General features: G+C 38.8%; 1 protein-coding gene across 7 annotated transcripts in view; it reads right to left on the bottom strand.

Annotated features, from left to right (window-relative positions):
- CAMKMT (calmodulin-lysine N-methyltransferase) overlaps positions 1 to 13924 on the bottom strand; it is a 404255-nt gene that overhangs the window by 59515 nt on the left and 330816 nt on the right. For 6 of the 7 annotated variants that reach the window (XR_013389434.1, XM_077915259.1, XM_077915258.1 and 3 more), the window contains one exon: positions 7659 to 7725. The exons of the other annotated variant lie outside the window; for it this stretch is intronic. Coding sequence is in view for 5 of the 6 variants with exons in the window: in XM_077915259.1 (XP_077771385.1) it covers positions 7659 to 7725 (67 nt within the window). In the remaining variant the exon portion in view is untranslated. The remainder of the gene's footprint in view (positions 1 to 7658; positions 7726 to 13924) is intronic. 7 annotated transcript variants of the gene reach the window in all.

Below are 13924 nucleotides of genomic sequence, written 5' to 3'. Positions count from 1 at the left end.
CATGAATGAACCCCAAACGTTAAGTTAAATAAACCAGATATGAAGGACCATATATGATATGATTCCATTTATGTTAAATGTCCAGAATAAGCAAATCCATAGAGCCAGAAAGTATATCAGTGGCTCCCTAGTGCTAGGAAGGAGAAAAGCGGGGGGGTGTAGGGGCAACGGGCAGTGGCTAATGGGTCACTCTTTTCGGGGATGATGAAAATGTTCTAAATTGATCATGAGGGTTGCACAACTCTGTGAATATCCTAAAACCCACTGAATTGTACACTTCTGCTGGTGAATTATATGGTATGTGAATTATATCTCAAAAAACTTGTTATAAAAATAATTTCATATAACATGCTAGAATACACAACAGCATGTTAAGAGATGAATTGAGACACCATAACGAAGTGACTAGAAACACAGAGACGCTTTAATATTAGGAATCCTGTTAAATATGAGTTGTCATAGTGACAGGTGAAGTAAGAAAAACAATTTGGTCAGCTCCATTCACGCTCAAAAACATCTGCTGAAGTTCCATATTTATTTGTAATAAAATCTCTTAAAAACAAGGAAATTAAAAACTCCCTTAACAAGATTAAAAAAAATCATATATATTTCCACTCAAATGCTAATGATGCATAATCTAATGGTGAAACATTAGAGGCATGCAACAAAGTCGGGCTCAAAATGCCTATTATTTAATATCACCTTGAAAATTCTTATCTTTTCAATAAAATTATACAAGAAATACAAAAGAAAAGGTATAAGAACTAGAAAAAAGTCAAAATCATCACCATTTGCAGATGATGGGATTTTTGACTTGGAAAACTCAAGAGAATAAACTGACAAACTAGCAGAAATAATAACTCATTGAGGTGACTGAACATTTACTATACAAAACCCTATAGCTTTCTTTATTTATGTACATATAACAACCAGTTAGAAAGTATAATGAAAGAGAAGATCTCATTGACAAGAGAAACAAAACTAGTTTCCAAAAATAAATTTAACAAGAGAAATGAAGAAAGATTTCAGTTGCTAGTGGAACATCTAAAAAAACTTAAATGAAAAGGAAATGCCCTGTTCTGGATTAGGAAGAATCAGTCATAAAGATGTCAAGGCTTGGGCAGCCCCGGTGGCCCAGCGGTTTAGCACCGCCTTCTGCCCAGGGCCTGATCTTGGAGACATGGGATCGAGTCCCAGGTCGGGCTCCCTGCATGGAGCCTGCTTCTCCCTCTGCCTGTGTCTCTGCCTCTCTCTGAGCCTCTCATGAATAAATAAATAAAATCTTAAAAAAAAAAAAAAAGATGTCAAGGCTTATTAGTAAGTTGTATTTCTTTCAATCACAATGGAAATGCCAGTATAATAAAAATATCAACATAATTTTAGAAAATTCTAAAACAAAGAATAATGATAAGGGACTAATCGTAACAGATAGGAAAATATATTACAAAATTGTAATTTACACTATGGTAGAGTCATATAAACAAAGTTCACTTCTGAAAATGTGTTCTGCAGATATACTTTCAAACGTACATCCAGGTACAGATATGTTCACTGCACCATTGTTTATAATGGCAAAATAACTGAAAACAGACTATTATCAAAGTAAAATGTTATTTTTAGCAATGGAAAATGATATGGTCATTCTCTTAAAAATTGAAGATTGTCCCTTGTTCTTTTTATTTTTTATTATTTTTAAAAATATTTTATTTATTTATGCATGAGAGACACAGAAAGAGAGGCAGAGACATAGGCAGAGGGAGAAGCAGGCTCCCTGCGAGGAGCCTGATGTGAGACTTGATCCCAGGACCTTGGGATCACGCCCTGAGCTGAAGGCAGATGCTCAACCACTGAGCCACCCAGGAGTCCTGCCCCTCGTTCATTCTAAAGTGAAGAAATCTTTTGGAAATGAAGATGTTTTTACCTGATATGTAACTTTAGGGATACACATTTCTATGAAGGAGTGATTCTTCTCTTAAAACTGGAAGGCATTTCCACAGAGGATCTAGTAGTCTGATAGGCATATCTTGCTATCAATATAGAACTTGGCCAAATTTGGGTGGTGAGAATTTGATCTCAGTGAAGAGTAGGGAACTGCATGTCCAAAGAGTTGATACAATGTTATTCTAGAATAAAAGGCCTTAATTTTTAATTTGCTGCAGTTTAAGAGGATGTCTAAAAAAAAAACCAAAAACGCAGTGCCCCCAAATGTTAAAATCTGGCTCATTTTAATACAAGAAGGAGAACTGTATCAAAATACCAGAAACTGGATATCATGCTTGTTGGGAGCTGGTTTCTTCAGCACAAAACACTAAATAATAGGGCATACAAACCCTTCTTAAAATTTGTCAGGCAAATAAAAAATGTTTGCAATAGAAAGTACACAGAGTAATTTCATTTCCCCATGTCCAAGACCACGATGGAAGGAAAGGGGACTGTGGCACCTCTAGAATTCTCAGCAGTGTTTAAGACTCTGTTACCGTAATTGTAGCAAGACCCACTAACACGTATAGTTTATCAGAAAATTTCTCAAAGAGAGCCCTCAGCCTCCTTATCTTGGTTACCTTCTTCTAACCTTTCTCTTCAACGTGACAAAGGACAGATAAACACCTACTTACAATGTCAGTTTGTCTACAGACACGGCATGTGCAGGCCTGAGAAGAAGCCTATCCTGAAATGAAAGGCAGCTATCTGATGTATAAACTCATGTCTGAGTCTCTAGAGCTTGACTCTCTCCTACTAAAAATTATTTGGTTCCATAAGCCTTATGGATTCGTGTCTTTCAAAATGTGCTCCAACTACAAATCTTACAATCTCTCCTGTAAGAAGGATATAGTTAGTGTACTAATTGCTTCAGGGAACACAAAAATATATTAAGCAGAATCCTTGCCTTCAAGAAAAATTTCTGTCTTCCCTATTAAGAGTGTGGAGTCCAAGAAAGCAGGGACTTTCTCAGTTGTTCAATCACTGCATCTCCAGCACGTAGAACAGTACTTGGTGCACAGAAAGTGATTGAAATATTTGTCAAGAAATGATGAACTGGGCACCTGAGTGGCTGAGGCAGATAAGCATCTGCCTTCAGCTCAGGTCGTGATCCTGGAGTCCTGGGATGGAGTTCCGCATTGGGCTCCCTGCTCTGTGGGGAGCCTGCTTCTCCTTCCTCTGTCTGCCACTCCCCTGTATTCTCATTCTCTCTCTCTCTCTCTTTCTTTCTCTCCCCCTCTACCTCTCTCTCTCTGTCAAATAAATAAATAAAATCTTAAAAAAATGAATAATGTCATTCATTTGGGGAATATAAAAAATAGTGAAAGGGAATAAAGGGGAAAGGAGAAAAAATAAGTGAGAAATATCAGAAAGGGAGACAGAACATAAAAGACTCCTAACTCTGGGAAACGAACTAGGAGTGGTGGAAGGGGAGGTGGGCGGGGGGTGGGGGTGACTGGGTGGTGGGCACTGAGGTGGGCACTTGACGGGATGAGCACTGGGTGTTATTCTGTATATTGACAAATTGAACACCAATAAAAAATAAATTTATTAAAAAAAATGAATAATGGCCACAAAAATAAGACAACATGCTTTGAGCAATAAGAGAATATGGCATATTTAACTGGGACCAATCTAAGGGCTATAGAAACTAAAAGGATGACAAGATTAGGGCTGGAGAAAGGCAGGAGAAATGGTAAGTAAGCCATCCTACAAGGAAGGATTTAGAAGTATAAGGAGGAGGGGAACAGGAATGGCTAAGGCCAGAGTTGGGAAAGACCAGATGTGTCCTGAGAGTACAGAGGCTTGGGTGGCCGTGGGAGAGGGTCACGGAGGAGGTATATGCTGGGGAAGCAGAGACAGCTAGACTGAGTGAGGGGAGTGAAGGAAGTGACGGTAGGCTGCAGAAGGCCTAGAAAAAACAGCAAGTGGATCCCACTTGGTTTGAGATTTACATTTTTAAAATCATTTTTCATACTCCGATTTAACCTTTAAAAGAAAATGAGCCTCAGGAAAGATACAAATCTTAAAAAGTAGGAGGGTAATGGGGCCAATAGCCAGTCCTGGAGGCCCACAGAAAGGTGAAATTTGGGTTATAAAGAAGTCTTAAATGTTATAATAAGTTCCATAGTTTACTAAAATTAATGGTTTATCCATGAATAATAAAAGTCACAGGCCTAAATTCACTACCAATTTTCACACAGAGATAAATTCTTTTCTTAGGCAGAAACTTACTTTTAGTATCACAGCAGGGTATATTTGATAGATTTTTTAAAATGTTGTAACTGTTAACTAATATTAACCAGAGAATGACGTCATTCACTAATTCTGGAACACCCAGAAACATGCAGACGTCAAAAGCTCCGAATGCTTCTTTATTAGAAAGTCAGAGTTTTGAAGACAGCTTCTGATAAACCTAACAATTGAGAAGCTGTAAATATCCTTGCTCTTTCAACCACTCTCTAGCTATATTTAGCAGCACGATTTCCTTTGTTCACCAGTTACTCTCCACAACTCCATATTTATGTTCTCCAAGGCAGAATAGCTTGGACCTATTAGTTAAATGAATGGATGGCTGCATGGATGGACACACAAATGAACCATCAAATGATTGCATTAAGATCTGTGAGACGAAATGGATATAATGCTTCATCTACGTGCATCCTAGATCTTTCTCGGCCAGGGCTAAAGCTTCCAGGCCTCCACAAACATGTCTGTCACACCCAGCAACAATTAGACGGGATTAAAGTGGAACAGAGGGAATAAGAAAGTTTGTTATTAGAGGATGAGCATTTTGCTAGACAAGGGTGGTGGTGATCAGGAGACCAGGGGTGGATTCAAGGCAGACCTACTGAAGCTTAAGTGTTCAGGGCCCTCACTTGCACAGGCTCCTCGCAAGGCCCAAAAGGAGCCCTAGACACGTGTTCACGTGGTCAAATGCTTCCGTGATATTTGCCAAAGTCAGGTATCAAGCCCATTCTCCTGAAGAGGGCCCTGAGAATAAGTTTCAGGCCCCACCCAGGCAGAGTCCACCCTGGCTGAGAGACAGGAGGGGTGTTGGAAGTCACTGAGCAGACACAGAGCACAAGGAGCAGGAGCCTGGGGTGCTGTGCATATCCTGGGAGGTTTCTCATTTCTTTCTTAAAAACCACCATTTCTGGAGCACCTGGGTGGCTCAGTGGTTGAGTGTCTGCCTTTGGCCCAGGGTGTGATCCCTGCGTCCTGGGATTGAGTCCCGCATCAGGCTCCGGGGAGCCTGCTTCTCGCTCTGCCTGTGTCTCTGCCTCTCTCACTGTGTCTCTCATGAATAAATAAATAAAATATTTCAAGCAAAACAAAACAAAACCACCATTTCCTAAGCCCACAGTTCCCATACCAGGGTATTCCTTTCTGTTGCTACAGCTTCTTTGCACATGAAGTCACGGGAGACATTCAGCTGTTCCAAACTTCATGTCAAGCTTTGAAGTGCTTTTTAATAGCAGAAGTATTTGGCTCACAGGTGGGCTTTGTAGCCATGGTAAATACTTCTCAGTTATCTGTTGCTATTGTTATTCCACACCTCCAATTTGGAGGAGAAATTCTGCATATGCATTGAGGCACTAATAAAGAAGAGTGAACTATATCTTAGCTCTTTTGTGAACAGTTTCCTTTTATTTCTTCTTGCATGGAACTAATGTGCTCATCATATTGTACTGGTTATGGGTAGGAAAGCAGTGGAAGGAAGGAAACTGCTGATTATTACATCACTGGTTGGCAGTTCCTCTTAGCTTCTGGAAGGTTAAGTGGTCAAGTCACTTCTTCATATGAGATCAAGGTATTTCAAGGACTGACTCATCCCTCAGTTTTCTGGCAAAGTGCTTTAGCAGACTTCGGACAAAATGCTTGCAGTGGTTAAAAGAAAAAACTGACCACAATTAATAAAGACAAAAAAAAAAAACAACACCCAAAAAACCAAAACCCAAACCCCTCATCTTGAAGGTCCCTGAATGACTACTGCCATGTAGACTATATGTGCAGGTACATCTTAGAACAATATTATTTAGAGAGAGTATTTTTGAGAACAGATAAATAGAGACAAAGGCCATTTTGGATACATCCTGTGTTGAATAATGACATTTTGCTTCTTTAGGTAACTTAATTATTTTATGAAGAGATGACAGAAAATACTGTTGCACTCCATAAGTTAAACACTTGACATCTTTTATTCCTCAAAATGGAACATTTTCAAAATCTAGATATGTTTATTAATTAGTGATTATTAACACCCAGTAAACAACATTATGTCTTGTAAAAACACAATCTCTCTTCACAGCATGATGCTGAATCTATTATTCCCTGATTCCATATGCTGAAATACACTCAAATGGTCACAAATGACCTTAAGCATTAAATAAATGTAAATGAGGACAACACAGAAAATGTGCTTTTGATTGATAACTAAAAGACCAGGTTGAAAATCACATCCCCAAATGAAGTCCTCCCCAGAAGGGTATGACAGTCTACACTGTGGAGTAAAGGCTGCCCTAAGAATGAAGAAGACACAGGTAACAGATGGCTCTTTCTCCTGACCTGCCTAAGGCTTTCTGGGAAGCGGAACTGGCTTGTTATTTATATGAGAAACACATAGTACACCACCCTCTGTGCCACTTACACTGACATTCTACTGCAGGATTTAAAAACACGTATATGGACACTTCCTTACCTTCACCAGCTGACCTAAGACAAACTCTAATTATTGCTATTCCATGGCCTCATCTCAATAGGTTGACCACTGGAGATTTCTTAAGCATTGTTATGGTTCATTCATCTTCTCCCCACCCCCCAAACTGAGTAGTTGGGGTGGGAAAGCATCTTCAACACAGAGAAAACTCAAAATATCAAAGAATGACAGACTAACAGTAAGAAGTAAATTAAATAACCAGTTAAAAATTAGATTGTTCTCCTAATGTCCGGGGTTCAATGTATAAATGAAACATGCACAAATACAGATATTTCATGTGAAAAGTACTAAATGACTACTCACTCTTCTAGGTCCTATCATCAGGGCAAAAGAAAACATAGCATCACAGAAAACACCATTGTTTTGATTGAGGGTAAGCATTTCTCCAAGTTTGAATAAGAATGAACAGAGTCTAAATGGGAATGGATACCTAGATTATTTTAAAATCATGACTGGCGCAGTGTTTCTCAATCTTGGCACTATGGACACTTAGGGCCAGGTAGGTCTTTGTTATGAGCACTGTCTTGTGCATTGTAGGATGGTTAGCAGCATCCCTGGTCTCTATCAACTAGCTGCCACTAGCAATCCTCTTACCTGGGTCAGGACAATGAAAGCGGCCCTGGGGGTAAGATTGCCCTTAGGTTGAGGACCAAAGGAGTAGAGCCTTCATCAGGAGGTCCCAGGAAGACTTCTCCCAGCCTCAGACTATACACTCTTAATCCTTAAACCATTCCCAATCCAGGGTTCAATACCATTTCAAGTTTCCACATTAACTGAAGATAGTGAAAATGCCTGCCTGCCTTGTTACAGGTTCTTCTGAACATTACATAAGATATTTTAAAACTACCTAGAACAGCGCCTGGCTCATAGTAAGTGCTCAGTAAATGTTAGCTATTATTATTTTTAATTCTAATCCATACAGAAAACCAGAATGTTTTAATGCAGAAAGGTATCTTACCAGCTTGATATTTTCCGAGTTTTAAATGCTCCAGCCTTCTGATTCCTTGTGATGATGTCTCTCACGTCTAAAGGACAGAGTTAAGAAAGCTTCTGCAGTGACTGTCAACTGACTCCCTGGCCCCAAAAAGGCCCACAAGCATGGTGATCCTCTTACTGCATATGGGATCAGCACAGTGTGAAGGGAAGAGTTGTAGGGTGGGAGGAAGGAGAAGAAGGGTCTAGCCCTGGCTCTACCACCAAATGTGGACTTACTTGTCACAGGCAAGTTCTTTAATTCACTGGGCTTCCGGGAGCACGCAGGCAAGGCCCAGGGTATGGGCGTTGGTGGGTATACATGACTATTGCCTAGGTGCCTTGCCCCACTTACTTAAAAGAGCTACAAGCCCAAAGGCAAGCCTCTTTCAGTCAGTAGGGAAAGGGCTTGTACCAAGAAAAGCCATATTTCTTGAAAAGATGTTTTGAAGAGCTAGTCCATTACATCACACAGCGCCATCTTGATGCAGGTCTGTGGGAAAAATCATGTCAGGTTCCAACACCGGGCAAAGCTGAGATCTTTTACTTTAACTTCTAGACACTAAATCTTACAACTGTTCTTGTTTCTCTTCTTGCTCCAGTCCCTGTGCAACCCAGAACCACACGGATAACCTAACTCTATCAACCACAAGAGCTCATGGCATATACTTTCAGTACTGATCTGTCATCCTGGCTTCATCCTATTTTCCTGGCTTTCTGATTTCAATTGCCCTCATTTTCTCATTTGTTTTATATGGTATATCCTATGTGTCACTGTAAAAAGCCTCAAAGTCCCTCCTTCGGAATAAAGCAGGTTCAAATAAACAAGAAATAAAATAATTCCAGTGACGGCTCCAAGCTGAACTAAATTGGGCCCATGGGGAGGACACCAAGCAGACAAGCGATGTTCCCCTATTGCTAAGAAAAACAGATTTCCTGAATGCTCGGAACAAGCAGTGGCCAAGATCCCCCTGCAAGAACAGAGCCACAGGACTTTTTAACCCAAATCTCTGCTTGAAACATCAGGCACACCCATTTCTTCTCTGAGTGAATAAGCAGGTACTGTGATAGCTTTCTCCCCCCAGGAGTGGGTAGGAAAAATCAATTAGGTCTCCTAATGAAGGGCTTTGTGGAGGTTTACAAAAGTGCTATAATGCAGACTTTTTTTTTTTTTTCCTGGGTGAACTTTCCTGTATGCAAATTAAATACCGTTAAATTACATTCATTAAAAAAATAAAAGAGACTAATTTGCCTACTTGTTTTGATTAACTAAAATGACACATCGGCCTACAGTTCTGTCTATTTCAGGAAGAAAGTATTTCAGGAAAGTCTTCTAAATGAAATGTCTTGTAGAAAAGGACAGCTGACATCTTTATTCTGAGAAGAACAAAATTAGGAAAGAGTCAATTGACAACTGTTTTTGCTTGAGTGCCCCCACTCTCCGGCCACACCCTACGCCACGTTCCCACGTAATCCAACCACATGCCACAATGTGCCTGGTACACCTGTAGCGTCGTATGAGTACATGACTAATCTATCAAGCAAAACATATTATTTTGTTAGTGGAGGTAATACTTTTTATAAAATAGTCACAGGGAAGTTAAATTATATAACTCTGAAAACCTATTAATAATTTTTAGTAAACATCTTAACGCTATATGCTTTTATACAATTTATAAACCTATGACTCCAGGTGGTCAGGTTGAAGCAAGTGTATGTATTTATATTCTAGAGGTGCTTTCTTTTTTTTTCATGAAAAAAATTCACAGCAGTATTTAGGCTGCTTTATTTTTAAAGCTGGGAAGGAAATATATTTTATGAGTTAGGGGGTGTTTTACATTAAAACAAGTACAAAGGGAAAAACAAATGGTAATAGTGTATTAAAATATCTTAAGAGATATATTCTCATACTCTGCCCTCCCACCCTTCACTTTAGATCAGATTTTGAGGCTGTTCTTTTGGATGGCACTGTGTCTAATAATAAATTTTGTCATTTTTCTGTGTCACCTCAGAGTGATAAAGGAAATCCAATCAAATCAAGTCAATATATCCAGGATACTGTTCAACAGGATGGACCAAATAATGTTCCTTGCACTGTACCCATCTTCTGGAAGTCTTCAGTGGGAAGTACTGAGTTCCAAGAAAGCTTTAACATGATTTCTGATTAATTGGATACAGGACAATCACCTCCAGTGTCCTTGTCTGGGCTTCCAGAGCTACAAGATCTATGCTTGTTGCTAAAATAAACCAGGTTTCTACATCTAAGTTTTCTTCCCCAAAAAGCACAGTTCAAGAGTGGGGCTCTGTTTTAACTTTGGTTCAGTTGAGTATTATTCTTAAAATATATATTTTTGTAAAGTAACAGTTTACTTAACAAGTAACCTTAACTTTATATATATATATAAATATAATTAATTACATATAAAATATTAGCCTCCTCCTGCAATTAGTGATTGCTATGTTTATCAGTAGTTGCATCTACATTTTGGGACTTGGAATTGTTTTTTAAGCAAGAAAGTTATTTTTAATAATAACATTGTGATTCACAGAGCATTACTTTCTCAGTTTGTGTTACCTTTATTTTCATTGGACCATCCAAGGTGAGGGTAGGATACCATGAAATCATAATGTAAGTCCTATTCATTTTAATCTCTAAAGTTTTTTTTTAAACGCTAGATGTGGCAATATTTGCCAACTTAAAGGCTGCAAAATATTCTTAAATGTGCTTGTTATCAAAGAAATTGAGAGGATGACAGGGAGGTGCTTTGAACCCTATTAGCAATGTCAACTGTTATATTTTTGGGTGAGAGGCCTTTTCTTCCTGAGGGTGTTGAGGAAAATGTAAGATGACACTCAGCCAACCATCCTAGGTCTTGGTGAAATGGAATAGTTTAATGGGGGGTTGAATAAAAAAGCTTTGAAGTCAAATGAAACAGGCTGGCTTCTAGGCTGATTTTGATACTTAGTGGCTGTGTGAACTTGGGTAAATTAGCCTCTCTGAGCTCCATCTCAAAAATAGGAATAATGATACCTATTTTATAAGCTTAATGGAGCACCACATAGGATGAACCTGACACATATAGGTGCCTAATTCATGTCAATTCATTATCTTTTTCAATAATTCAGGCAAAAGCTCTGGAGGGATAAAGAGGCTGGGGAATAACTAAAATGAGGTTTGGCAGTCAAGATTTATTTTCTCTCCCTGATGCTCAGATGAATTATGTGGACACTTCAATTGCAGAATTTAAATAACTGGAAGGAATCAAAGAACTTTTGCCCTGTAGATTTTCAGTGTCTTTCACATGTATCCATGTGCTCCAGTCAGGGCATAGTCTGGGTCCAACTAGAACAGGGACTTGGTTCGTCTTGTCCACTACTATGTTTTTAGAACCTGAGATGGTGTGCAATTAATGGTGGTTGAATTAATTTTAATTAATTAGATTAATTTATTACTTAATTTAAATTGAATTTTCAAAGCTATTTATTGAGCTCCTCCCCAAAATGAGGCACACGGAGTCCATTAATGACTCAGCAAGCAACCAGGAGTACAGCTGGCACAGATATTAGAAGGATAATGGCCTAGTATTCCTAAGGTCTCCACCATCCACAGCACAGGCTACACAGTCTACAGGAAGCTTAATTTATTAGTTACTCAAGTCAGAGATTCTGTTGATAAATAAAATAATGTTAAGTCAGGGATATCTCCTTTAAAATGCACAGGAGATTTATGAATTTGGGGTGAACCCTAAGCTCAAGGTCATGATCCAGACTGTGCATGCTGTGGGACTAAGATGCTTGGATTGGGAGCATGAGCAATGGGTCACCAAGCACTGTCACAGTCTGCAGATAACACGCCTGATGCTTCCTAAGGATGAGTCGAGGCAGGATGCTTGTGTTGGGAGAATTAGTGAGTGTACCTCTAGGTATTGTACTTTTATTCATTACAATTTGGAAGAGGCTTAGCATAGATAATAACTCAGTATACCATTTCTTCCCCCTCTTCTTTTGTCACTGTCATTACCAGCTACAAACTTTAGTAACTATTATATATAGGCACCTGGAGATTTCCTCCTTTATTACACCAAAAGGGCTGTGCCAAAGAAAAGGGAACACATTTCAAACTATCTTAGGCGAAGTTGAGAACTGCATGAACCAAATGATGCCATTTCCAATGTATCCTTTGTTCTCTTTGGGTACAGATAAAATGGCATCTGTAAGGAGGGGCAGCTTTCAGGTAGGGGGGCTCTGGATGAGACCCACCAATGCAGTTTAAGGACCAAGGAGAACCTCAGGGACATGTCCCTACAAGTTTGGGAAAATATTTGGGATTTACAACACTCACCTATACCTCAAGTCTTAATCTCTTTTCAGATATCTCTCTTTAATAGATCTCAAATCAACATCTAGCTTTCTAGGGTCAAGGGAGAAAGCTCTGGAAGACATAGCCAATCCATCCGATACATCTTAGGGAAGATTACAAATAACCTCACAGCTGGTTGATATGCTTCTATGATATAAAGATTCAGAACTCATCCATTCATTACCTTACATATTTAAAAAAATAGAAATAATAGAAGATAAAAAGGAAATATCAAAAATGCAATTTTTTTTAAAAAAGGGTAAAAATCAGAACCTTAAAAGCCTAAGAGACTAGGGAATTAAGGTTCAGTTAGGTTCATTAAATTCGGATGCCAAGAACAACAAAAATAATTTTTAAAATGATGAGAATAATATACAGGCCAATACTCAGATGTGATGTGCGATTGCCAGGTCGATTTTCAATTACATTTCACTGATGTATTCATTTGTTTCTTAATGTGCTCATCTTGCCCATTAAGAATAATTAGCAGCTTTGCTTAGAGATTTTCTGGCTTCTGGCAATGTTTCTCCCCTTTTTTGTTGACATCCACTTTTACTTTTTAGAAAGTAATTTTTGGATAATATCCGACAACTGCCATATAATTTAGGCTTCCTAAAATTTTAAAGGAAAGATGTAAACAGTAATTTTTAAATGAATTTGTTTCAATCTATATGCATCAACAGTATGTGAGTCAGTGAATTAGTTATTCTTTCAGAAAGTGGGCACACAGATAGAAAAGAAAATTTCATTCATATTAACCTCACTCAGTACAACAGCTTACAACGGATGCCAATTGTAAGCTCTGTTAGCAAATCAAGAATAACATTAGTAGTAAAAGCAGGAAAAAATACATTGCCAATTTTTAAGGCTTTAGGCACGCTTTTTCCTCTTAATTAAAAAAAATTAGATCTAGTTACAAAAGAAAAAGGCACACAAACATAGAACCACTGCATGATAAAAACTGAACTCCATCAGGAGAGTCCTAGGAGATGAAATGAAACACACCACCGGTTTTGGTCTGCATCCTGAAAGGACCTACTTTATCTACATTGTAAAGTTCTTCCCCTCCTGCCCTTTGGCACCCCGCTATATTAAACCCATTGTAAAACCCAGCACAATAAAGCACTCTCAGGGCTGAGCTTCTGAGGACCAAATGTTAAAAATCCATTTTCTTGGGAGGGGGCTGTACCAATCATTTCTTTGAAAGGCCAGCAGAGTGAATACAGAATCTGAGATTTCCTCTCTGATTCCAAGAGCTGGCATGGCATCTTTGCTGTTTAAAGCAAAGGTGTGTTAATTAATGACATTAGCATTGCTTCCCTTCTTTGGAAGCTCTGTACTTTAGCTCGATAATAATTTCAGTACAATTAAATTTACATACTGACTACAGATGTTCCTATAGTTTGCTAAAAGTTCTAATTTGTTTCTGATGCTATTAAATGAGACACCTGCTGACTTGAGAAAAACCTCAGGTTGCCAGCCAATCTGAAAGTTTCTGTGGCTAAAATGACCCTGTCTTGTCCAATAATCCTCCTTCCCCACCCCCGCTCCCCCCAAAAAAAACATCATCCACTGGGGCTGAGCCAGCATACCTGACTTCCTCTCTGTGTTCCCTGACATGTGGAGGAGGAGCACAGTGAAATGATATAGTGCAAGGCATAACTCAGAATAAAGCAGAGTGAATGAAACAACATCGGCTCATCTTCGGGAATATTTTGAGAAACTTGCGACAGTCTGAAGATCATGATTAAAATCCTGCATCTTAAAAAAGGAAGCACCTTTTGTGATCTCTTTCCCTTGTGTGAAAGGCCAGGGTTGTGATTGGCTGTTTTTCCTTCCTGAATTTTTTTTTTTTTAAGTCTGTCAGGCAATTAGCTGGGTGGGGCTCTGTA

Source organism: Canis aureus, chromosome 11, assembly GCF_053574225.1.
Source record: "Canis aureus isolate CA01 chromosome 11, VMU_Caureus_v.1.0, whole genome shotgun sequence".
Lineage (NCBI taxonomy): Eukaryota > Metazoa > Chordata > Mammalia > Carnivora > Canidae > Canis > Canis aureus.
This window is presented reverse-complemented; position numbering and strand designations above follow the sequence as displayed.